Below are 25432 nucleotides of genomic sequence, written 5' to 3'. Positions count from 1 at the left end.
GTAGGACAGCAGAATAGAAATGCATTTGTGGAATTTGGTGTTGTATAACAGCAGCATCGCATTGGGCTCATTTTGGTTTGTCAGTGATCTAGCTGCAAATGTATATAGTGCTGGAAAATTCCCTAGAAAAAGAGATTTATCTATCAAAATGACTCTCTTAAATACATTGTCACAATTGTGCGTGCTGTTTCTCTGCTGGTGGGCTACTCTTGCGGTGTGCCGTAAAACTTGGGATGCAAGTTGCATAAGCTGGAGTACCTGATGTATGTGACTTTCAGGTCTTATTTCTGTCTCTTCCTGCTCTTTACTCAGTTACCTTGGTCTAGTCCCGTAATATCTCTGGGTCTCCTTTTCCCCTCTATAAAAAGGAAGGATTAGTCATCCTGATACCTCTTAGCACTAAAGATCTACATTAAATACAACTAATAAAAAGGTGTTATAGTCATTTTTTAGTCAGAAGTTTTATCATATCTCTAGAGGAATGCTGCTCCTCTTCAAGTGCTCCTCTGGGTCCGCTGTCAATGAGTTGCCCATTCCTGCTCCTGGACATATCCGGTGTTGAACACAGAGCCGTTGGAGTAACATATTACATCTGGGTGTATGTTCCAGAAGCCTAAACAGAAGCTATTTTCTGAAACAAAACTTTGAGCGATGTCATGATGGGTGATTTTAAAACGAGAATCTCCTGCATACTGTCTGATCAGCTTTTGCTCGGTATTTTGGAAGTGATGGGAGGAAGGAAGAAGACTTATAAAAGTCATAAAGACAAATGTTGCCCTTAACAGAGAGATGATACGTAGATTATTTCTACAGTTCATTAAAATAATATAAAAATATTTACTAACCTTGTGGGGCATATTTTGATGGATTTAATTTCTTTTCTGTTTTTGTGTTGGGTGCATTAACAGCCAAATGGTGCAGCTTCGTGTCTAGTTTAGTGAAACCAAGTGCTTTCTATGTTAGAAGTGAATAAAAAACTTCAAAAACGTCTTACAAAGTGAACACAAATGCATAATCTCTGTTCTTGTAAAGTCCAGAAGGATTTTGCAGCGTGCCTAGTGATTCCCTTAACCACATCAGCGCAGGAGTCGTGAACCTGTCGAAGTCGTGAACCTGTCGAAGTCCATGCAGATTTGAGCTAGCCACGAGTTTTTATAAACAGATGGTTTCTAATTTGGCCTTGGAGTAGGGGGAAGATGATGCTAAAATAAGTATCTACTGCTGGGATTGTCTTCCCCTTGCTTGACCCCCCTCCCCAAGCTTTGAGCTCAGCCTGCATTCGGTGGCCAGCTCGTCACAAGGAGGGTGCGTCGAATGTGACTGGGGTTAATTATACTGCGTGCAGCTCTGAGCGGATGTTCAAGTATAGAGCCGCCATCTATCACCTCCCAATAAAATACCGTCGACCAAGAAACGGAGGTGTTTTCTCTCCCCGAAGCTCAGCAGGCCTGCTTGCACAATGGTGCGTGACTGTGTGAAAGCACTGCGGACTGGTTGGACTGGAATTTTAGAGCAAAATCCCCTCTCTTAAACAACACAAACCTAAAGAGGTTTCTCAACAGTTTCCTGCGGTAGGAATTGATAGCCAGCTATATTATATTTAGCAAAAATAACAATCACCTTGTGCTGCTCAGGGGGCAAAACGTCTGCAGGACCTGCTCTTGTTCTGCCGATCTGAGATGCTGGCAGTAGCTTTCATTCCAATAGTGGCAGAAAGATATTTTTTTCCTTTCAAAAAATCAGCAGTAACAGTAAATTTCTTCAGAGTAATGCTGTACAGTATTGTTGGTTAAGTCCTTGCCTTGTAGCCCATCAGCAACAAGGCTTGTACGTGTTTGCCTTGTAGACAGAGTTATAACTGCTGCTTTATGACAGGCAAATACCATCTTTTCCACTGAAATTCTGGTAATAGAAAACTCATTGCTCCACTGAATGCATAAAGCCCCTCGTGGGTATCGAGGTGCTGATGCGAGCGTCAGGCTTGCCACAGCTTGTTCTTATTACTGTTATGGCATGTTGATTTGGTCAATGCTTTTCCCAGCTGGAAGATGATAAATATCCAAGTATATCTTGTGTATTTACAAGGTTGGAAGTTCTTGAATTACTCTGAACAGCTAGCTAACTCATTTGTTAGCCCATAACTACAGAACAGGGAAACTCCTCATACTGCAAAGGTCCTGAAAAGCCATGTGAATAGTAGCACAGTAACTCCATAGAGGAAAATAATATTTAACTGTTGGATGTGCTAAACATTATTTTTAACTGTTAAAAAGTTGTCACAAAATTTTAGGGGAGCAGGAAAAATCTTTGCTCTAAATGAAATACCAGCTTAATGGGATACTAAGCCATTTTAAAAAGTGTGGTTGAATATATTTACAGAATCCGTTTTGGTCTGATTTCAACATCTGCATCCTTGAGCCTATGTTTACCGGCACTTACCCCTCTAGAGACGTTTGCCACACGACTAGGTCGCATCCATTTCTTGCATTTCAAGCATTTACCGTGAGGCTGTCTGAAAGAGCTAGCTTGTATCATTGCCCACTCCACTGACTTCCTCATCTGTTATTATGTGTTACTTGAAAAGATATCTATTCTCTTTGAATTATACTCTCTGATTTTTCCCCATCTGTTACTCTTTAACTCCATAATTGTGGTATTTAATTCAGTAAAACATTGTAGGATTAAGTTTATATATAACATACTTTACAAATTAAAACTACCTCTAATGAGACAAATTGCAGTGACCAGGCTCTGTTAAGTATGTGACCTTTTCCAAAGTAATTCAGCCTGTCTTTGGACTCTTTGCAAGGAAGCACTGGGTTGAAGAAGAGTCACTAACCTTTAATAGTGCACAAAACTCAAGAGCTTTTTATTTTTTTTTACTTGATAAACACGTATGACTGAAATGTTTATTAACTCAAAAACCCTCATTCGTAAAAGAAAGTAAACAAACTAGCAATACTGCATAATTCTCGTTTTTCTCAACTGCATATATTTTAACTGGAGAGCGTGAAGTATTTATTTCTTAGCATTGGTGGCGAGCCGACACACTATCTGAAAATCAGCATCCATACCTTTCCATCATTTGCTTTACAAAATAAAATTAAGTGACATGAAGTTTCTAATATTACTGTGTCAGGAAGAGATTGTGGAAAAAGGAAAGAATTAGTTATTTTGCTCTCTGAAGCCATGTGCGCTTGAATCAGGCCACGTTTAGCTTATGTTATCACATCAGCCCGTACAAGAGAGCTGTGTGTCAGCTCTCTTATTCCGAAGAAGCAATTGAATTGTGGATAAGGGAGAGAATACTTGAAGGGATCACGGTAGTTAATCCACACTTACCCTTCATTTTAGCTGGACTTTTGTTCCTTGTGTTAATGGTTAACTCTGTGAGTGTTTACTGGTTTATTATGGGATCAGCAGACAGTGATGTATCAGGAAAGATGCATGTTAGGCTCTGAACCATTTGCTCTTGATGAGTAGTTCTTTAAGTCTTCTCATTAAACTTTTTTGATATTAAAGGCAAGTCCAGTTCTTTACTGGATAGCACTGAATGATGATCATCAGAGTAAAGGTTTCTCAGTCAACCTTCTTTTGGACAGTTCTTTGCTTAAAAAATAACCTTTTACATTTTATGGTCTGTAATCCAGAAAGATCTGGAAAATAACTGGTAAACATGCATAGGTTCGTTTTGTTCCGTTTTTGAAAAGGGAGACAACCTAGAGCAGAATGCTATCATTTTTGATTTTCATATAATATTTCTTCTTTTCAGTGTTACTGCAACTTGTATTAATGTAACTGTTTTAATGATTTAGATCTATAGCTGAAGTGCAGGCTCTTATTTTGTGAACGTTCGTAGGGTCCATGTTCCAACGAACTGATTTATGATCTGTCACTGGCAAATTAAAAACAAAGAGTCTTAATGCATTTTACTGCTGTGTTAGAGGGGTTGAAGTTTCACTTAGGATGCAATAAGCAGTGTCAAAGCAGGAAGCTAAAACCCAGCATTGTAGCAAAGGCTACAGAGCCACTTAGAAAACGTCAGCAGATTTTTTTGTTTGTTTGTTTTTCCTTTCCAATCCTTTTACCAGTAAGGCTCAGCAATTCACATTTGAAGATGAGCAGAGCAATGGTATGCTTGCAGAGAGAGTTCATCTATGTCTAAAGCATTTTAGTCAAATTAAAACCTAAAAAATTATTGACTTGTGCCAAGTCTTGTTTGAGTCCAGGTTAGAGTAATGTGTGGTCTCCTGTGCAGCGAGGACCTGGGAGCCCTGGCTGCTGGATATTGTTGGCTCCTGTGTTCTCTCATTTTATGCAAACTTCAGCCAAGGCTCTTTAGTGTCTCTGTGGCTCCATTTCGCCCCCGGTGGCCTGCCTAGGCCCTTTTGAGCATGTTTTCGCCAGACGGGACGCCTGCGTGAAAGGGCGGGAGCACACTTAGGTCAGAGATCGTCGTTCATTGAGCCAGCGCCTGGGGTCCAGCATCTCCCTGCCCTTTGCGCTTCTTGAAAGTTGTGCAGAGGGTTGAACTGGACAAAACTTGTCTGAAATTATTAAAAATATCAAGAAGCAGCATTAAAACTGAAAAGGTTCATTTAGCTCAACAAGTCTGTAGTTATCGTGATGTAAACTAGGATATTTCTGTTGTAGCTGCAGGAAAATGTCAATATCCAAGGTGGGATCTCTGGCTTTTTGAAAAACCCAGGTTTCGTCTCCCAAATAGCAGTTTTCCTCTCCCAAATAGCCTGATCATCTGGGTCTCACTTTCTGGCAGACTGTGCGTGCTCAGACAAGTTTTTAGCTAAGGACAATGACCTATATTATCTAAATAGCTTTTTTGTCCCCCCTTTATTTCTTTTTGGCCCAGCTACCCACATAAGCAGCACCAGATGTGGGGCTTGCTGCCCGTGCTACAGGAGGGACCTCTGTGCGTAAACCATGAAACAGGAGGCTCCTGGTCACCTAAGGCACATCTTTCAGTTTGGCCTTAGCATGAACGCTTTCTGTGGGCTGTTAACATTGTCTCCCAGGGCAAGGAGTTTTGGAAGCCTGTGTTTCTCCAAAGCTGGAGTTTTTCAGGTATTTCCTCCTAAGGATCCATCGTGCATCAGGGAGCCAGACTCATCCGCTGTTTCGGTCTCAGAAATAGGTGACTTGAAACCATTGTGTAAGGGGTAGGAATCATAATTGGTTTAGTTTCAGATTCATTGTTTATTTTCCTTAAATACTACAATCCTTTTCTGTCTTTCTTTTTAATAGATTTTTGTTTTGTTTTGCTTTGGGTTTTTTTTGTGTCCCATTAGTTTATCTGCTCTTCTGCAGTTACTATTTATAAATAATGTTTATTTTACATGCTGTTAATGAGAGCTTCCCGTTATGTCTACTGTGAAACACACAGAAGTAAGGAGTGAAAAGCTGAAACTTGAGGATGAACCATGGGGACAAATGGCTAGCTAGAGCCTCCTGCTCCCCCGGAGGGATTTTGTGAGTGCACAGGGTGAGCCCGGCTGGGGTTTGCTTGCTAAAGAAAGATGCTTACCAAAAGTTTGGCACATCGTTGTGAAGCAGAGATGAAGGCTGTTACTAGCCGCATCAAAAAGGCATGCCTACAATTGAGAAAAGGTCGTTACCGAAAACGAAGCAGGCAGGTTTGAGCGTTCCTCCCAGCGGCATCGCCGATATCACGCTGGCTGTCAGTTGTTCAGGCCACTAGAGATCCTTATGAAATCAGAACGTGATCCTGGAGATTTACAGAGGCAGTGTTGTTAGCGAGAGGAGAGTGCCTAAATGGAAAATAAGCTTAATACAATTTACAAGCAGATTGTTGTAGAAAATGGGTGGATTTCCTGCGGTCTCCTGGTTTTGGCTGACTGCGGGGAGATGCAAGCGCAAAGACAAAGCAGACAGCAACGATGTAAATTAGCCCTTTTAGACTATTATAACGCCAGAAAAAGATACGTGAAACCTGAACTGATTTTTAAAGATGGTTTGAAGCAGTACGTGATAAAACATTGGACAAATATAACTTGAGGGTTTGATGTGTATTTTATTTGAGCTCGCAGTCTGACTTTGTTCAAGCCCTTTTTGTTCCCGTCAGCGTATCTCTTGCTTTCAGACTTTACTAATTTTTGCCTTCCTAAGCCATTTTGTTGCACTTTTGCCACTGGCTGGAGCTCTGCTATTCCTCGCTGTCGTGCCAAAGTTTCTCCTCCTCGTCCTGAAATCGCTCTGCGGCGTGAGACTTCCTTCTCGCGGCTCAGCAAAGCACTTTCCTTTCTGCTTTTCTCCATTCGGGCTGCCTGATCGTTTGTCTGGGTTGAAGGTCTGTCTTTAAAGGACTAATATTTTGTTACTGGCAAAAGAAAGGGGAGGTGAAGGAAGGGTCACGGTGCAGACCAGTGTTAAACAAATTGTGAAGGTCGCGAAGAATTTTAATCTAGCTTGAAAAAGAGACTTGTACCCAGCAGCACATTTTTGTTTGCGATGGCCTGAATGAACAATTGCGGCCACTTGGAGAGTTTGGCGTAGACTGCATGACTGGTAGAAATTGAATTAGGCTCCTGACAAGGACATAGTCCCCTTTTTTTTCTATCTGCCTGATGGGAAAGAGCAGAAAGCCCCGTGTGACAGGGCGTGACCTGAAATGTCAATGTGGCTTTTGTGACAGGCTGTGATTCCTGGCCTCTCTTGCCATAAAGCCAATTTGGTGGAGACGAGAAAGGAGGCTCGCTGCAGCACAGAGAGGATCTGATGGCCGGGACAGATGAGTGCCTTTTAGTCTTAATCTTCATTAGAAAGCCAGGCTTTCTGCTGGCAGATGGGGCAAAGCCTTGGGCTTGGGTAACCAAGTGCCCCAATCGTGCAGAACGATGCGCTCGGTAATGCCCTGGCCCTCGCTGTCGCCTTCCTTTGTCCCTTTCCTCGTCCGACACTGTGCCCTCCGTTCCCTCCAATTGCTTATTTCTTCCATTTTTCTCTCCCTGTCGTTGGCTTTTCTTTCCTCTTCTTGCACTTGTCTGCCCCCCTGGCTTTGCACCCTGGGTTAGACTGGGATTGCTCCCTCTTTTCCCACACTGGCAGGGCACCCACGGGAAAGCCTCGAAAGCGCCGCTTTTCCTTAGCGGGAGAACAGCACAACTTCCTGATTTTGTTTCTGTTTCCGTCCCTTCCTCCCCCATCCCCACCCCCTTTTAGCTGATAGTGGTTGCAAAATTTAAAATGTCAATATTTATAGTGCAACAAAGTAAAAAGCAACTGATTGTAGGGTTATGTAACAGAAAAAGTGTAACCTGGACTGCTCGTGGCTTTATGTGCACTTGTAGCCCAGGTATAATGAATTCCCTGAAAACATTTTGTTGCACTTTTAAGTACAATAAAGACATCTTGAATTGCCTTTTTTTTTAACCAAGGTTTAAAATGCTGTAGTTCCCGCTGATGCACAATGCAGTGGATTTTTATGCATTGAATAAACATACTTGTCCTAATTTTGCGAAATAATTGGGAATGATTGTCATATTTTTCTTGCATGTTTATTTCAGATAAGTTGCTACAACCTGAATATAGGCAGCCCAGTGTTTTTACAGTTTAAATTTGTACAGATGGTAAATTAACAGGAGATTGGTGAGAAAACTTTGCCCGTACAGTACAGAGCTGCAGTTCCAACGCATAGGGTTTAGCCGCAGATACACTGACAGTGAATCATGGCAATCACGTGCTAGTGTCGTGACTGCGTTTGAGTGATGTTTTTTGGAAGTTCTAGCATTTGTATTGCAAATTCTGGTGGTTTTGGGTGGAGAGCCCGTCCGGCTCCTGCTGCGGTCTTCTTGAGGGGATAAAGGATATTGAGATCGTCATGTGGTGCAATAAATCTGGAAACATCTACTTTGCCAAGCCTGTTCCTTTCCATTATCTCCTGGAGATTTGAGAAATATGTCCTCTTTAGTAATACATTTTTTTTTCTCTCTTTCCTTATTCAGAGACCTAAGTGAAAACCAGATAAAAGGAATCCCTAGGAAGGCCTTTCGAGGAATCATCGATGTGAAGAACTTGTAAGTGACAACTTCATTAATATTTGTGAAGAAAGTTCTCCCTAGGTTACACCTGGCTGTGACTAGTTATCTAGCTACCATGTGTCCACCTCTGCGCAGCACCAAGGGGAACTGTAGACCCTGCTGTGTGAAGCAGGTCATTGTCAAGGGCCTCACACGTTACTTTGGTCCACTTCATCCAGTTGATCTCTACTGTCCAGCACACCTAGGAATTTTTGAGCAAAGACTTATGTAGAGAGAATTTACCTCTCCCTGAGGTCTTACCCTGCAAAAGCTAGTCATCATAGTCCATACCTTGAAGCAATACATGCCTAAGAAAAGATCTGGTAGAGTTTTTGTGTGAAATTGAATGACTTCGCTTAGCTGAGATTTTCTGTCCCGCTAGCTTGGGTGGGAAGTAAGTATGTCAAAACATGGCACACGGACACACTAGTTGAGCACAAATTTCAAAAGATGAGATGTGTGAACCTAGCAAGCATGAGAAATTAACTGTGCCTGCTTTGACAGTCTCTCTTGAAAATTTCAGTAATTTTAAAAAGTCATTGTTAAGAAAAAAGTGGGGTTTTGCTGATGGCACTAATGAATTTAGCTTAGACATTGCCTTTTTCTCATACAATTTCAAATACGTGTAAATACAGACTTGCTGTTCTGTATTCCTGGAGCTGTTAGAAGCTGCTTGTGTACCAGAAGTGCACTTGTGTGCCGATGCACACAAACACACCATTGACATCAGTAGGGTCAACACAAAGCGCATAAAGAAGGAAGCGACATGCAGCAAGTTGGCAGAGAGTCCGGGTTCCCTGAGAAAACTCTCAGCTCTTCTCAGAGAGGGAAGCAAGATGTTCTTTTTATTTGTTTTTAAACTGTGAAAAAGCATATACTGAGCCATTTAAAGCCATTAGCATTAGCACTGTGTTACCGCACAGCTAGCCCAGCTAGTATCTGAGACCCCACTGTGTTAAATACTGTAGGCATTGGGTTAATGGTGTGGACTTTTTTAGTTTCTTTAGTAGAAAAATCAACAGAAGGAGATCTCAAAAAAACCCTTTTCGATGAACACTCTTGCATACCTATGCTCTGTTTTATTTGTTTGCCTGGTGGAAAACCTCTTAAGTGTACAGACTAAATTTTTCTATAGGCAGCGTGGAAACTGTAAAGGGCAGTCGAAGTGAGTCAGAGCATGACCGCGTTTGCATCCAAAGGCAAAGCACAATCCTTGTGCTTTCTCTCGTAGTGCTATATTGCAGGGAACATCATGTCAATGGAGACAGCACTACAGAAGACGAAAGCAGGGCTTTCCCTCCCCAAACTGGTAAGCAGAGGCACAAAGGCGCCTATGAGCTGCTTTTTGCTTTTCTCACTCTGGGCACTCTCCCTGCTGTCTCCGTGTCCAGCACAAGCTTCCTTGTGAAATTTCGGTCGGGGTAGGGAGAACCTGACGACTTTCACATGTCCCATAACATACACAGCTATTTCTGGAGTCCTTCAGCGTACTAAGTTGGTGATTATTCAATGGTTTGCTACTTCTCTCTTGTGTATTTAACAGTAACTTTAGCTTTTCAGCATGAAAGCTTATTTCTTGAAGTTCAGCCTGAGAAAGCACATCTTGGGGAAGACAAACTCATTTAAGCCATGACTTTAATGTTCCTCTTAGGTGGAAGAATATCAGGGGACCTGTGTGAATAGGTCTAGTTTTTAAGACACAGGAAAAAAAAGAAGGAAAACACTGGAAAATATGGAGTTGATGTGGGAAGGAGTTTGGCGATCTAGACAAAAAATGTGGCACTGTTGTCGTGTTAATGTGAACTTTACTTACATTCTATAATCTAGAGGAAGAATAGATGGTGTTTTTTTTGCAGAATATCAATCTTTCAGGAATAGTGATGTTATCACCAGATCAGAAGGTAATTCCAGTTGGAAGCGGGCTCAGGAGGTCATCTCGTCCCGCCTCCTGCTTGGCCAGAGCACACAGCTTGGTGGGCCAGTGAATAGATGTGCTGATCGGAGCTGTCACTGCAGTTGATTGGATAAGTAGCAAAAGACTCTGAAAGCTGGAGAAGCAGACTTTTCACTCCGGTCTGTAGTCACTTGCTCTTGATAGCTAGTGTTTGAATTGTGCGTCCAGTGTGGTTCGTTAGCGAGGATGACTGCGGTTCGTTACTGAGGGTGACTGTTGCTTCCAGACCCAGGCTAGTGGCCTGGGAGTTGCTGAGAAAAGTGTGAGTAAATCCTGAGCCAACTTGCTGCTGGGAAATTGTTAAAATTTCTGCAGTGATAACTGTTAGGGTGTGATGCAAGTTGAGCAAAGTTAATATTTCAAGCCTTAAGCAGGAAGCTTAAGCGTGCCAATTCCCATTCACCGTCTCAGTTTGGCAGCCAAAATGCCCCCTTCTGTGTCAGAGAAATGGCCATGCCAACAAGCACAAGTGTTGGAGCACCTCGATGAAGTGAATGAATCTTTGCCTTTCGGTGCCATTCAGCTGCCTGAACACCTGCACCGCTAATCTCCCGGTGACTCTCTGACATCCATGTGCTAACACGATAGCAGCAGGGTTGGCCGTTTCTATGGTTATCACTTTGCAGATTTATTGTACTGCCTTGGGGTTCTTCCACCTTTTGAAGCAAATTTTTGAGCGATCTCGGAGACATTTAGGCATAAGAAACACGATTAGATATTCACCCACGCTGGCCAACTCTTTCCAGTTTGTCATGTAGGGGAAGGCTGGCATTGAGTTGTCTCTGCTTTTATGGCTTGACATTTAACATGGCCTTAAATTTTTTTGGTTTCTAAATAAAGTGTCCAAAAGTCATGGAAAAAAATAGTACCTCAGTAGACGCTATAATAGGGACGCAGCAGTTGCTAGCTTGCGTTAAAGCCTCCTGACTAACACTGTCTCTAACAGCAGCTTGGAAAGTGTCCCTCAGGAAAACCTGCAGGAAAGTAATGCGTTAGGCTGAGCTGGGGCATGAACGCCATTCGGATACAGGCATTGAAATATGCAACGTCAGGGCTGCGCTGTACAGGGCATAATATACGCTAGAGTGGGTGCTATTTGCAAACCCGGCAAAAACTACCCTGTCTCAGCATGGCAGTAGCAGTAAGCGGATTGGCAGGCTATGGCCAGGTATATAGCAGCTACGGGACATACTGGTGTGAAAAAAAGGGGTTTCTGATTTTAAGATAAGAGGGGCTGCTGCCTGCACTGAGGCATGAGAGGGAGTCTTCAGCCGCGTCCCTCTAGCACCAGAACTGCAGAACTGGCTTGGTACCAACATCACTGTAGACACTGAAAAAAATAAATGTTAAGAGGATTGGAAAGAAAAGAAAGTATTGCAGAAAGTAGTGGGTTTTGGTTTTTTTCTTTCCCACCAGACCCTTCTTTTTATATGGTAAAAGCTTGTCACCTTTTCTCACCCTCTTAGCGGAGCAGTGGGCCCAGGCAAATGAGGTATGTCAGGGTTACGCTAAATAAGAGCTTTAAAATGTCAGGGAGGGGAACGTTTTTGGATGAGACAAAGCCAAAGCAGAGGCTGGAGAACTGAGGTTTTAAAACTCCCAAGTGTGGGAAATTTATTTATAGGAATTATTTTCATAGGTAGTGTTTTCTGCTGTTTGACCATAAAACGCAAAGGAAGAATCTGCATACAGAAAGAATAAATTAGTAAGTTTATAATTAAAAAATAGAAATAATTACATTGCCTTTAGAAAGAGTAGTGAGCATGAACTAGCAATTGCAGATAGTGCAGTTATGTGGGCGTTTGGAGCAAAGTGACACTTTGATCGTATTGTAGAGTAGGTGCGTCCCTGGTCCTTTCATGAAGAGTCGAGCAGGCAAGGGCAAGCGGGGGCCAGCGTACAGCGCACACCTGTATTCAATTTCTGTTACTTATTACTCAGAGCACAGGAAATGTTTCTTGCAGGAATCTGGCCCCGAGTAAGTTATTTCAAGAATTAAAGACTATGGATTTGGGTCTTGTAGAGCTTTGGGCTAACTCAGCACGGTCAGGCGTGGTCCTCCGTCATAAAAGTATATGGCGCCGCTGCGGGGAGCTCGGCGCGGTCGCCCTGCTTGTGTCGCACCTCGGCATCTCGCCGACTGCGTCTTTGGGGCGGCGCTCCTGCAATTTCTGTTGAATTAGGTCTTTCCAGCCTAACTCCGGAGATTCAGTTCCTCCTCCCAGGACAGGAGCACGCAGAGGTTTACTCACGTAAAGACAGCCCGCGTGCCAGCAGCCGCCGGTCGGCCGGGGGGCTGCCCGCGCTTGTTGGCGGCGCGCGCCCAAGCTGTTGCTCCCGCCGCGCTCTCCGAAGGACGGCGGAGCCGAGCGGGCCCGGCTGAGCCGAGCGGCGCCGCAGCGGCCTGGCTCTCGGCGGCTGGCGCGAGGGGGGCTCGGTGCGTGGCAGGGGTCGGTCCCCGCTGGCAAAGAGGCGCTCTTGCGAGCGCGCTGCTGCCCTGGGCCGTCCTGCCGTCTCCTGGCAGAGCGCATTCGGCTTTTGGCGTTTCTCCGTTTAGGCGTTTTTCCCAGGCGGCAGAGTTTTGCAGCCTTGGGATGCAGAAAAACACAAGTTAACGGGTTCATCTGTCATGATAATATGGGCTCGTTGCACTGGTGTCTAAATATTTCACAGCTGCATACAAGATAATACTTCATATTACCAGACCTGCAAGCTGCTTTACTTCATCCAGGGGCCACTTGGGAAATTGTGGGTAATCTCCTGCTTTATAGCCCTAAAGGTTCCTTTGGAGGAAGAAATTAAGCATTTAGAATTAAAAAGAAAAATGTAGAAAGATGTCAGCACATGTGTAACATTTACCTCTTCTGTGAGTCTATGTATTTTCCTAACAGTTTTGTTACCTATGCAATGTAAAAAAATTGGAGCTTTGCAAGTACTGTAAAATACTTTTGTGACTATTGGTTTCAGTTTCTTATTTGTTACACAGCTTTTCTTGGAAGATACTCTTGCTTTTTCCTGTGTGTGTCTACTATTAGCACGGATCTGTGTGATTTTTACAAAAATTAAACATCCCGATTGCACATTCAGGTTTTGGAAAAAGCTGAATTTGCTCTTCGCTTGGAGAGGTATTTTGCGTTCACCTCAACAAAATACAAAAATGTTCCTATGTCATTTTTCTACCCGTCGTAACCCACCGCTGCAGATTGTATTTGTCATATTCGCCAGTCAGTGACAGAATAAAAATAATTCAGCATACTTGACAAATTAATTAAAATAATGAATAAACCCAAGGAAATAATGATTGATTTGTGAGCAGCCATTTCACTAGCGGAAAGAAAGCGAGCGATTGTGAGTTATTTGCTGAACATAAGTATGCAGTCTATCTTAATGAAATGTTGCAGTAGAAAACTTAACTACTTTTGTCTGGGTTCTCAAGGGAAACCATTACCTTGATCGCTTTGAAATTCCTGGCCTTAATTTCATGACGTTTGTATATAGTCTTCGGATTTATTATTGCAGTTCTCAATAAGATAGAACAAAAGGAGAGAGACAGCAGATTGACTTGATTTTCCACTTGTTTGGTGTAAAATCTGGGATAAGTCTGCTGTAGTCGGTGATTGGACTCAAGTAAGAGTAATGAAAGAGCTGAGAGGGAATTGATTTTTGCGTGTTGGCTAGTGTATTTGCTTACGTATCTTTCAACAGGCTGAACGATATGTGTCTGTATTTGAAGACGTGCTTAAAAGGCACGGTTTATTTTAAGTATCAATGTGTGAGAATTTAAAAAAGGATAAATTTGTATTATGGAGCAGCTCTCAGGCTGCTTTGATGTCAGCTGACAGTTCAGAGTGGTTGTGGAGGTGGCACAAGGGTTCAGCGGCGTGGAAGCCTAGTCAGCGCTTGTCCAAATAGAGACAAGCCCCTTGCACCCTGCAGGGGCTGAAAAGATCATCTCACCGAAAGCTTAACATGTGGTAAATAGTTTCCCTCCTCCTCTTTGCCCAAGTCGCACCTGCGCTCAGGGCGTTGCAGCAGGGCGTTGCTTGCCTGCTCCCGTGCTCGGCGTTGGGTGCGAGCGCGGCCGTGACGAAGGCGCGCGGCGTCCCCGCGGCCGTCGCCTTCGCTTCCCCACAAATTGCGTTGTAATGCGGCGCGGCGATAACGCTGAAATAACGCGTTACCAACCTGCACCGCCTTCTGTGGGGAAACATCACCTGCCGCGTAAGTTAATTTTATGAATGCATCGGTCGGAGCTCTTGCCATCTGTTCTACCCCTTTCAATAAATGCAGAAAGCGTGCGTTTCGCAGTTGCCTCATTAAGAAGAGATGAGTGATGGCAGGGCGCGCGCGCTGACGGTCAGGCGGGCAGAAGCAGGCAAGGGGGGAGAGAGCCTGCGCCTCGGCAGCGGGCGTTTTGTGATCCAGCGGGGCTAGGGAAGCGGGTTTGCCTGCCGTGCCTCTTGGGAGCCGCAGGCAGCCTCGCAGGGGCTGCCTGCCGCGCTGCCTCTCGCGTCTCCGCCCGGGGCGGTGGGGCGTAGAGCAGCCGTCTGCTGTCCCCTCTCTTCTTCTGGTCTGCTCCGCTGTGACTCGCTGAGCTGCAGCCCCTACCTGCCCCGATGTTTCGAAACGCCCTCTCCTGTCCTACCCGGCAGTGAAACTCGGAGGAAAGCGCAGGAAGACCTGGAGGAAGGGCGTTTTCGTGCCTGAGGCTGAAGGCGCCCTACTGCTAGCCCTGTCCCGTAGAAACCAGCAGCCAAGAGCAAACCTGTGGGGAGTTCAGAGGCTGAAACCTTGCCCTGTCCCGCGCCCCGCGGGGTGACGGAGGGCGAGAGCGCTCCTGGCGAGAGGAGGCGACTCTCCTCCCGTCCGGACAGCCGCGCGCTCTGCCCCGCGGCCCCGACCGTCGCGCAGTCAGGTGTCGCGACACTCCTGGCGCTTTCGCCTACGTCTCTTCCCACAACGCAACGAGTAGCTTTGTTGCAGTGTGCCTTCTGAGGAATGAAGTTCGGGGGGGTCTGGCATTGCGTTTGCATGGAAAACGCGCCGCTGAGTTTTTCTTTTTTTTTAACGAAAAAGCTGCGCTCGCCAGGGCGGCTGTCGCCTCGGTCCTGCTGCCCGGTCGCGGGGCAGGCAGTGTTTCTGGTCTGAGGGCGCCCGCGGTGCTGGGCTTGACGCCAGCAGCTCCTTAAAAGCCAAACCATCGTCCCCAGAAAACAAAGGTGCAGTCTCGGTTCCCTTCCCCTGCGTAAAACGTCGGACAAGAGCTGAAATGTCTCTTAAGAGGGTCTACCCAAAGTACATAAGCAAACAGCATGTACTAGTTTAGGTTATATGTGTTGGTGGCGTTTAATATTTTTAAAATATTTAACATTTTGGTAAAAATCAGAGCTGAATACCTCCACAGTGAGGCTATCCCTAGTTTTGATTCTTATTCAGTATACCCAGTGCTATACGTACGGTTTTCAATATCACATTTTCAGTCAAACCATGAATTTTTTAGTGTTTCCTGTAAGCTTAAGACAAGCATAAATGCCTTTTTTTTCCTTCCTTTTCTCCTGAAACGTGCATCACGCATCTTGTAAAGGGTGCGCTTTCCTTGGTCGAGTGGCGGTCTTGAAGAGCGACAGGGACCCCCGTCGGAAAGCAGCCCGGCGCGGGAACGGCCTGCACCGCTCAGCAGCGCCCCCCCCCCCCCCCCCCCCCCAAAAAAAAAAAAAATCGGTGAAAAATCAGTTTGGGGAGTCTGGTGGGTTAGCTTGGATATAGCTCGCTTGGCGTCAACGTTTGCACGGGGCCCCGAGCTCCCTGTGCCCAAGTCGCAAGGGGGGAGCCTCGCGCGGCCCCCGGGGCTCTCCCGCCGCCCAGGGGCGGCTCGGAGCCGCGCGCGCGGGAGGTGCAGCGGCAGTTTAGCGCCTCTCTGAGCTCCCGCGGCGTCTGGTGTCCGAAACGCGCTGCAGTCAGCGTGGTGCCGATATTTGCAGGGATGGCTTAATCCGCTTCCTTATCTCGCGGGGCTCTGCTCCGGGCTTTCGGGGCCCGCTCTTCCTCTACCCCGCTGAAGCGGGGTTGCCCGTTGCGGTGGCGCCTGTGCGGCGGCCCTGCTTTGGTGTCGAAGTCGCGGGGGCAGCAGGTTTGGCCCTTTCCTGTTTTCGCAGCCTGGCGAAAGCCCCTGTGAGGGAAACCAGCCCCAGCAAATAGCGTGGTTTCGACACAGCCTGTGTGCAGCGCTTACCGGCCTCTTGATGTCAGACCTGATGAAAATGGAACGTGACATCGGTGGAAATAGCGTGAAAATCGCATTTTCTTTGTTTTGTACCTTTTTTTAGGCTAACCTATGCCTGCAGTTTGTCTTTAGATAATTTCTCCTTTGGGTCGTTCCTGAATTTTGAATGCCTTTGTTGAAAATTTCCTGTGCCGTTCGTCCCTGGTTGTCAAAGCGGCTTTTATTCCCCCCCCCCTCCCCCGGCAACAAAAAATAGCGCTGGTTTTAATTATAATTCTAAAAAGCTTCATAGCCACGGCAAACTCAGAATTTACGTCGTTTTTATGATAGCCGCACCGTTCCTGGCCTGTTGCTGTTGCGATTTGCCTCGCTGCGTTGAGCGGCGCCCGGCGGGAGCTGCGCCGGGGGTGGAGGGCCGGGGGCGCGCGCCCCCGCCGGCCCGGGCCGCCCACCGGCAGCAGCTCAGCGCCGACCCGCCAGCGCAGCCAAGTTTGCCTTCTCCTCCTTGACCCTTCCGGCTGGACAAAGTTAAAACCGTGCGTGTTTTTCCTGCGTTTCCACCTCGGCTCTTTAGAGCAACCCGTGTCTTCTACCTGGAGAGAAAAAGGGTCTCGTGGCGCGAGGCCGGGCGGCGGCGAGGGGCTGTGCTGCGCGGCCGGAGCAGGTCTGGCCCGAACCAGGTGCTGCTCCGAAGGAGCCCTCGAGAGACGAGCTGCCTGCGGGCTCCCGCCGCTCGGCGGTCTGTCTGCCTCACCGTTGCACCGGCATTACGTTGCGGTATTTCATTTTGGGGGCGGGCCGCTCTGCTCCTGCGTTTCTGGCACCTTTTAGGGTGAACAGAGCTTCCTCGGCTCTAAATTAACTTTTGGGGGTAACGCAGTGATTATCGTGCTCGATCTGATCGCCTAAAAGCGATGAAAACGCTGGACGCAAACCAGGGAAGCAGGCGGATTTGTGTTTTCTCAAGAAGGCGGTCATTGGCAGTTAATTTCGGGGACTGGCAGGGGACTGGACGGCCCTGCCGGCGTCCCGACCCCACCGCGGCGGGCGCAGGCGAGCAGGGCTGGGCGTTCACCCCAAACCCGTGACCGTTTCTTGCCCGAGGCAGCGCAGGAAGGGACCGATTTCGGTCGTCCTCGAGCCCCGCCGCCTGCGCTCTGGCCGCGCTCTTGCGCTGGGCTGGCGCCACGAGGCAGCGCGGCCGCGGGAAAGCACAGCCGCCTGCAGTTCGATTCCGTACAAAATCATTACGCCTCCAAAGGAAAAGGGTTTTTTAAGGGGGAAAAAACAGAACTGCCACGGCACAGTTGCGTTTTAGTCCTTTAATCATAAATTGTGTTTATACAAACACATGCGCACAATGCTTATGCAGCAAGGAATATTATCCCGTCCTTTTAAGCAGCTAATTTGCGGCATCGTTTGCAGAGCTCCACAGAAGAAACCCAGGTCGTGAAAGTCACGCGTGGGTATTAAGAGGATCGCGTGGAGAGTCTTGTTGGGTTTTGAGGAATAACGTTTGGGCTTGCGTCTTTAATGTTTCCTTCCAAATACAGATCTAACTTTAAGTGAAGCACCAAGGGCGCTCTGGCACTCAAATATCAGTTATGAGATGAATAGAAGCAGTGGAAAGTAGATTATCTGGGTGTAAATCTGAGAGCAGGTTTGGTAAAATAGCTTTGAGGGAGACAAGGATAGAAATCCTGTTATTTTAGACCAGGTGACACAGGGAGAGTGCAAGGTAGCAGCCTTAGAAAGGGCTGTTCCATGATGAGCTCATTTGTACAGCTGATTTCTGTTACAGAATATCATTTTCCTTTTTTTTTTTTAACCAAAAGCCCATGGGATCTAATTTTGCTTTTGTTTACCCTTTGGTAGACCCATAAACGTCAAAGAAACAAATGAGATAATTCTGTCTTCATGTGGAAGTAACCTCTGCTTCAGTCTTTTCTAATTTTTTTAAAGCTCTTTTTGAAGTTATTTTTCCAAGTCATTGAACGAGAGTGCAGTAACGCTGTTATGATAATGCATACGCAGTTTGTGCAGCGTGCTGTTTTCTCACTTACAATTCTTTTTCCTTTCTCTCATTTTACTAGAGAAAGTGAGGATTTCTTGATTGTTCTTTTGCAAGAACATGAAGCTTTCAAGAACGATCAAGAATATTTCACTATATAATTCTGCCTCAATATCCTGTCAGTCAAAGCTAACTGCAAGGCAGTCATGATATGGTAATACTGGAATATATAATTATTTTTTCAAAAAAGAAAGAAAAAGAAAAAGTCATAATTTAACTTGTTTAAGCTGATAAAATGATAGGCTTATGTAAAAGTGAGACATGGTACACAAGATTTCTTAATGCAAATGGTTTGCATCAAGATTCCTGTAAGCTTCTTGCCACACTTCCGGGTGTTGGACATACAACTCCCCATAACCAGACTAACTCTCAGTGCAGCAAAACATTTCTCTTTTTAAAACAAGTTGAAAAATTCTTGTCGTGCCGTGCAGTGGGAAATGGATCTTTCTGTGTGAAAGTTAGCTTCAGACATGAGTTTGGATTCTTCTCTCGTCTACCTTCTTTCATGACCCCTTGGTAGCCCCATCCATGAGTTTCACCCTTGCACCTCCATTTATTTTCTGTGTAATTTATACACTTAAGCTCAGCTCATGTGTCACATCTTCTATTGATTAGGCCCTGCTTTTAAAACCTACGAGGAAGATGACTGCTGCAAGGAGGTCAAGTGATTGTCCTGGAATGATTGAGTGAATTAACAGTGGGCTAGCAGTTACGGGCATGTTTTGGGGTTTAGTTCTTGGGTTTGGGTTTTTTGCTCTTCTGTTCTGTTCTGTTCTGTTCTGTTCTAATTTATTTTTTAAGCTCTGCCTTGAACACGTGTTGCTTTTCAGAGGTGTGGCTCTTGCCCCTGTGGAGCTGCTGCAAAGCTGAATTCAGAGTTACTGCTCGGGCGTGGAGAGGTTAAGCAGCAAGTCCTTGTCACTGAGTTAGGTGAGCAGGCCGTCTCAGTAGCGTGACTGAGAAGGATGGGAGAAATATAGTGTCCCGGCAAGGTTGTGCAGGTGTCCTCTTTATGTACGTACAAAAGATTAGTTGCTTTGAATGCAGGAAAGAAAACTTTGGGACAGGGCTCTTCTCGGCCTGTTTTATTAAGGTGCTTTCACATGTCGTTATGAATTAGACATCAGAGAGTTTGTCAAAAGGGTCAGTTAAGGTAACTGGTATGCTATTTTGATCCAAAATTGCTACCCAAGCTTCCTAAGGAATGGGAATTCTCTTGTGCAAGACTTCCTTTTTGTTATGCCAGTCCTGGCAAGGGAACTGCCTGTCTCTGCTGTGAATATATTTATGGATTGATGACAGGAAAGATTAAAACAAAATTACCAGCAAGCAGGAAAGTTTCAAAGTCTTATTGATTAAGCTAACTTTTTAAGCTGCTTTTTTGCTAATGGCTCCAATTTTTTAAGTCTTGGAGAATCCTTACTGAATGGCTAATAAGTAAATATCAATTGAATGATCAATTTAGACATGTAGCTCTTTATATTTAAGAAATTACAATGTCTAAGATGACCTGAAGGATGAGGCTGTTACTTTTAAAAATGAATTATTTTTCTTAAAAAATAAAAAGCAATTTGCGCAGAAAAATATTGAAGTCTGTAATAGGACATTTTATAAACAAACCAGCATCTGCAACACTGTTGTAGTAAGGTGTAAAGTTAGTTAATCGTTAGCCATATTTCTAGTAATAAACCACCTATATGTATTTTTTCTTTTCTAAATAGGTATACAGTTATTTCATGAAGCTGTTTTTACCAGTAGTGAGTGGAAAAATTCTTTCAAATTTCTGCTAATTAAAAGTCTTGCATTCCATAGATGAACATAGATTTTAAAGTTATTTTACTAGAATCTTCTGTGAGCTGGAACAAAGCTCTTTGGAGCAGACCTATCGTCCTGTTTTGGCAGTGCGTGTTGTCTTGGAGGTTACAGTTGTCCCTTGACACTGGGGTTTCTAAACTGTGAAGCGTCAGATCCAGGGTCAGGCTATTCCCTGTCCAACAGTTAATCTCACTAAGCTAATAGTGATCCAGAAGGAAAGCTGGAAGAAATGCTTCAGTACCTCTTAGGCTGCTTTTAAGTTCTACACACGAACTAGGCTTACGTGATGATATCAGGCACCAACAGGACTTTTTGATAATGTCTTCGCTTTTAAGTAGAGATACTGCAATTCAGTAAAACCTTAACACTATTGTACCTGTTTTACCTTTTGTCTTTATAAAGGTACTGTGCGTCACTGGTAGCATCATCACCAGTTATCCATTGCAGTTATCCATTGCAGTGAGTGATCTTCAGCACTTTTGATACACGCTCTCCCATGATCTGTGCTTTAGGTTAGTACTTTAAGTGTCCTGAGGCTAGGGAAGCATATTTTAATTTAGACATGATGTAGGTAAGTGGAGCTGGAAGGGGTGCATTCAGTTCCTGACGTTTTATAAAACCTCAGTGTGTTGCTGACAGCTGTACATCTGCAGGGCGGATGTATAAATCTATTAAAGAGTGAGGGACTCGAATTCTACAGCGATCATATAAATGCCAAAAATAGATGAAGACCATTTGCTTCTGTGAATTAAGTGCAGTAGTCCTCCCGTTTCATGTAGGTGGAAAGAAGCCGTCCCTGGTGAATATGTGGAAGAGCTGTCGCATATGTTTTCTGCCCAGTTCCTTCAGGATATATAGTAGTGCCACATTGATTTGGTAGAAGATTATTGCTCAGACAGTTAAAGATCTGCTAACAAAAACTGAATGTAGTGATCCAAGGATATTGGATGCTTATGGTTCATATGGTTGTTCAAATAGGAACATTTGTTCCAAAATGCTTGTAAACATAAATCTACAGGATAGATTGCTGTCCTTGCCCTGGAGATAAACATTTCACAGATGACATGAATTTGGCTGGCTTGAAAGCAATCAAACAAAATTGCTTTTTGTCAACTGTGGTACAATTTACTATGTATCTCCGTAGCACTTCAAAGCTTTTCAAAATTGTTATCCTAACTAGGTCCAAAGATGACCAACAGCAACATCATTTTTGATTCCCATTTGACAGATCAGATCATTAGATCATTTATTTGTTTTCTTTCATTCCTTCCCCATCATCTTTTCTAGGTTTTCTTTTATCTCATTTTTATGTTTAATTCTTTTAGTTGTTTTTTCTTAGCCCCTTACGTTCTTTAGATACTCTGAAACGTTTTGGGCTTTGATTGGTTTTGTGCAGGTAAAGGCCTTTTATTAACAATGCAGGTGAATTTAGCAGGTGTTTGCGATTTAGTATAGACTTGTGGAGAGGAGTGGATGACAGGAGAGGACACAAGTCACAAAGGCATTACTTGTGTGACACCTTCTTTATAAAATGTGGCATGGATGATTAACTTGAAGCTGGATAATTGCTGGGGGAAAATGGATGGGTCTTCAGTTCATACGGAGCCTCCCAACAAACATTTCATTTCAGGGAGTGGACTTTGTATCCCTCAGCAAGACTAAAAACGAGAAATCATCAGGGTTTAGATTGCCCTGATCAGGAGTCTTCTGTGAGGCTGTGAACACAGAGAGAAATGAAGTTTGCTCCTCCTCTGAGCTCGCCATATGAAAGACAGGACAAGATCACTCCCACATCTTCAGTGAATCAATAGGCTGGAGAAGGCTGTTTGGCAAAAGTTCAGCAGTTAATGGCTGACTACGTTCAACTCGGATGGTCCAGAACAGCCTCCAGTTGAAAGGTTTTTTTGCAGACTATGCCCTAACTTAATAACAAAGTAGCATGTTTTTTATTTACATCCTTTACTAGTCTTCTCAGGATACCAGGAGAGTTAGTTGCTTTCTCCTGTACAGCATACAGAGTGCCCAGGGAAGGGCACAGTACTGTTTTTGTGAGCATAGTGCAAATATAAATAAATATATAAGTGTACCTAGCAAGAGCTCACTCTTTAATCAGAGATTTTATAGCCTAAGTGGTTAATACAAAGATCCAGAGCACATGTATGTTAAGTTATTTCTTTGAAATTGCACAAGAGAACAAGCAGATTTTGGGCAATGAAGAACAGAGTCAGAGCTGTGACCATAAGAAGTAATTCCAGTGGGAATTTGGATGAGGGACTAAAGTTCATTGCCTTGAGTTGTGAGAACGAAGTTTGATGCAAATGCCATGAAATGCTTGGATGCTTCAGGATGAATGCAAACATCTCTCTGCTACCCTTAGCACCGTCTCGCCTAAACTTGCCCGTATGCTTATCTAGTGTTGATTAAGAGTCAGCCGCGGTTATGGTGTCCAAAATGAGATGCAATGCTAAGAAATTACAAATATGAAGACGTTTAAAACAACCAGACGAGCAGGACACTGCGTGTACGATGAAGCAACCCCTGGAAAGCAGTTCTCAAATGTTTTTATGGTATCTATTGCCTGAGCTTTTTGTATCAATGGGCAGACAGCAGCCTTAGGAGTATAGTTATGGATTGTGACTTGGGTCTGATTCTTTATTTCAGTAGGCGTGAGAAGTCGCATACACTTGCACTGGGAAAGTAGGGTAGCATGTAGTCGGAGTGAGGAGCCAGAAGTTGTGGCATGTGGACCCCAGCCGTTTCCGAGCATTTACATGTTAAAAACAAAACCTTTGACTTAGGTAATGCCCAAACAGGTAGGCAATGAAGAAGAGAAAGCTGTAGCTGAACTAAATGGCTCCTTGTCTTGATGTCGTCGAAAACCCATATTTGTCATTCTCTGATTGTTCAGTGGCCTACAACAGATAAATGTAGAATACTTTAACCTTATGCCTCTAAGGTACAGCTGCTGTTGCTGAATCGGTGTAAGAGAGAACAGTCTTCTACTGAGGCAGAAAAAAGGGGTGAAAAAACAAAACCACAACCCGAAATCAAGAAAGCCAGAAGCAGACTCTCCCACTCCCAGCCTCACCCTGGAGTAGGGGCTTGAACAACCTTGTAACCAAGGCTGACTCGCTGCTGTGACTTGATTCACATTTACCTTAGTTGGTATTTTTTTCCCTCTTAATTTTTGTTTTAGGAGTTAGAAAACATATCTCAAGTCCCTGATTGACTGCAGGCGATAGAATTAATATAAGGTAGTATGTAATATTAAAGGGGATAGATGTCTGCAGACTAAATGTCAAAATTTCTTTTTGCTCTGTCATGCTCTTAACTGGTTAAAAGAGGTGCTGCTGGGTGTCTGGCCCTGGAGCGAGTTCACCTTCTCTTAATTGCTAAGGTCTGCCACATTTGCTGGCTCTGCAACAGCCTCTATCTCATCATGTAATTTTCGTATTTGCTGAAAAAAAATCTAAGCCTCTTAAAGGCTAGGGCATGAGAGCCCGAGTTTTCCTCTCAGACCTGCATTTGGTAAATGTTTTAAAATAAAAAAGCGTAATCAACGAGACACAGAATTAACAGGTTTTTTGCTAAGCAGCCCTGTGAAATGACTTTGCTTTATCCTGGCAGCGTATGTTGGCATCCAGCCCCATCCCCGGTGGCTGCGCACGCCCAGCCTGTTTGCTGAGCTCTGGCGGCGATGAGCCGGGCCGGCGGGCAGCCTGCGGGCAGCTCCTGGTGGCGGCCCGAGCTCCCCGGGCAGCTGGTAACCCGGCGCGCCTCTCCGACAGCTCCTCTCCCGGACCGCGGGGCAGCATCCCCCCCTCTCTTCGTTCGACTCGCTTGAATTTCTTGCAGCCCTCTGGCCTGCTGAAGGCACGTTTCAGAAATGCAGATAGCACAGAGCAAGTTTAGCGTGCCTTCGACGACTGTCAGTGTATACACGTTTTAGTATTAAGGGATGACGCGGTCTGTGTCCTTCATTTTTTGAAGTTTTGGTGCTCTAATGAGTGTGATACTGTATGGAACATATGCATAGGATCATTACCACGGGAAAAAACCCCAACCCTAGCTGCGTGCTGCTATATTGATCTGCCTTAATAGCTAGCCTGCGGAGGCTTATTTGTTTTTTCTTCAAAACGAGCGTGACTTATGTGCTGTTAGTTCCATGTAAGTAATACCGTGTTGGTACGTGGGGAATATGTGAACAGCGGTTGTGTGATTCATACACATTTGGACGCGTGCGTGGGGCAGCCGGGCTGGCGGCGCTGGCGGTGGAGCGACGCTCGCGATGCCCTCCTGCAGGAGCGGTGCTTGCGGGGAGCGCCTGGTCCCTACGTGCACGCTAGACCTTTATGTTTCATAGCACCACGCAGACGTGCTGAAGGGAGGGGATGGACTTCTTCGTGTTTGGACCGTAAGTGATGGCCACAGAGGTGTGCAGGTCGGGGCGGGAGGCAGCAGCTCTGGCGTGATCCTCCTCCAATCCTCAACGTCCGGGTGGTTCCAGCCTCCTGCACCTCCTCTGTCCCCAGGTTCTCACATTAAAAATTATATTAATTAAATTTCTCTATATTCTTTTCTCTACAAGTACCTTAGTTTCAGATTTTCCACAGTTTCATAGTATCATCCCTAATCTAGAGTTGATTTCCTATGAATGAAGTGTGCGACTGGCAATGACTTTCCTGTTGACCTTATTGGGGATCAGAACTTTTCTTTGTACATGGCATTCAATTTAAAAAAATAAATAAAACAGTAAATATCTAAGTTAGTGCAAACCTTCCCAAAACGTAAAAAACAGCATCCTAAGTAACTTTCATATTCTCTGACACCTATTTCATCTGCCTTATTCCTTCCCCTTTTCCCCTTTGGGGCTATGGCAGCGAGGAACAACAGATGGTTATCAGTCAAGAGTAACTAGGGAAACTGCAAAACCTGCCCCAATCGCTATGGCGACAGCCATTTATGTGCTTGGTATGCGCTGTTGGTGACATCAGCTACCAGAGAGAGTTTAAAAAAAAAAAAAGACGTGTCCTCAAGCCCCTGATGTTGAAAGGAGATGTTGCTTGCGCGTGTGTTTATTCGTGTCGGAAGGGGCAGGAGGGCTCTGCATGTTCATTTGCCTGAACCTGATGCGATGTCTATTCTTGACAGCAGCGTTTTGAATTGTGAGTTAAAGTAATAATAAAAAAAAAAAGTTAGGGCAAATGTTTAATACTTTCGAATAGTTTGTTGTTTGGAGAGTAATTATTTATAAGCAGCTCTTCCCCTCCCAGTCAGTCCCCGCTCCCTCCTTATTTACCAATAAATAATGCTTC

The 25432-nt window shown here is 44.8% G+C and overlaps 1 protein-coding gene across 4 annotated transcripts in view; it reads left to right on the top strand.

Moving 5' to 3' along the window:
• SLIT3 (slit guidance ligand 3) overlaps positions 1–25432 on the top strand; it is a 617690-nt gene that overhangs the window by 371656 nt on the left and 220602 nt on the right. For all 4 annotated transcript variants that reach the window (XR_011144002.1, XM_068960054.1, XM_068960053.1 and 1 more), the window contains one exon: positions 7980–8051. Coding sequence is in view for 3 of the 4 variants with exons in the window: in XM_068960054.1 (XP_068816155.1) it covers positions 7980–8051 (72 nt within the window). In the remaining variant the exon portion in view is untranslated. The remainder of the gene's footprint in view (positions 1–7979; positions 8052–25432) is intronic.

The sequence above is a fragment of the Struthio camelus genome, chromosome 13 (assembly GCF_040807025.1).
Source record: "Struthio camelus isolate bStrCam1 chromosome 13, bStrCam1.hap1, whole genome shotgun sequence".
NCBI lineage: Eukaryota > Metazoa > Chordata > Aves > Struthioniformes > Struthionidae > Struthio > Struthio camelus.
This window is presented reverse-complemented; position numbering and strand designations above follow the sequence as displayed.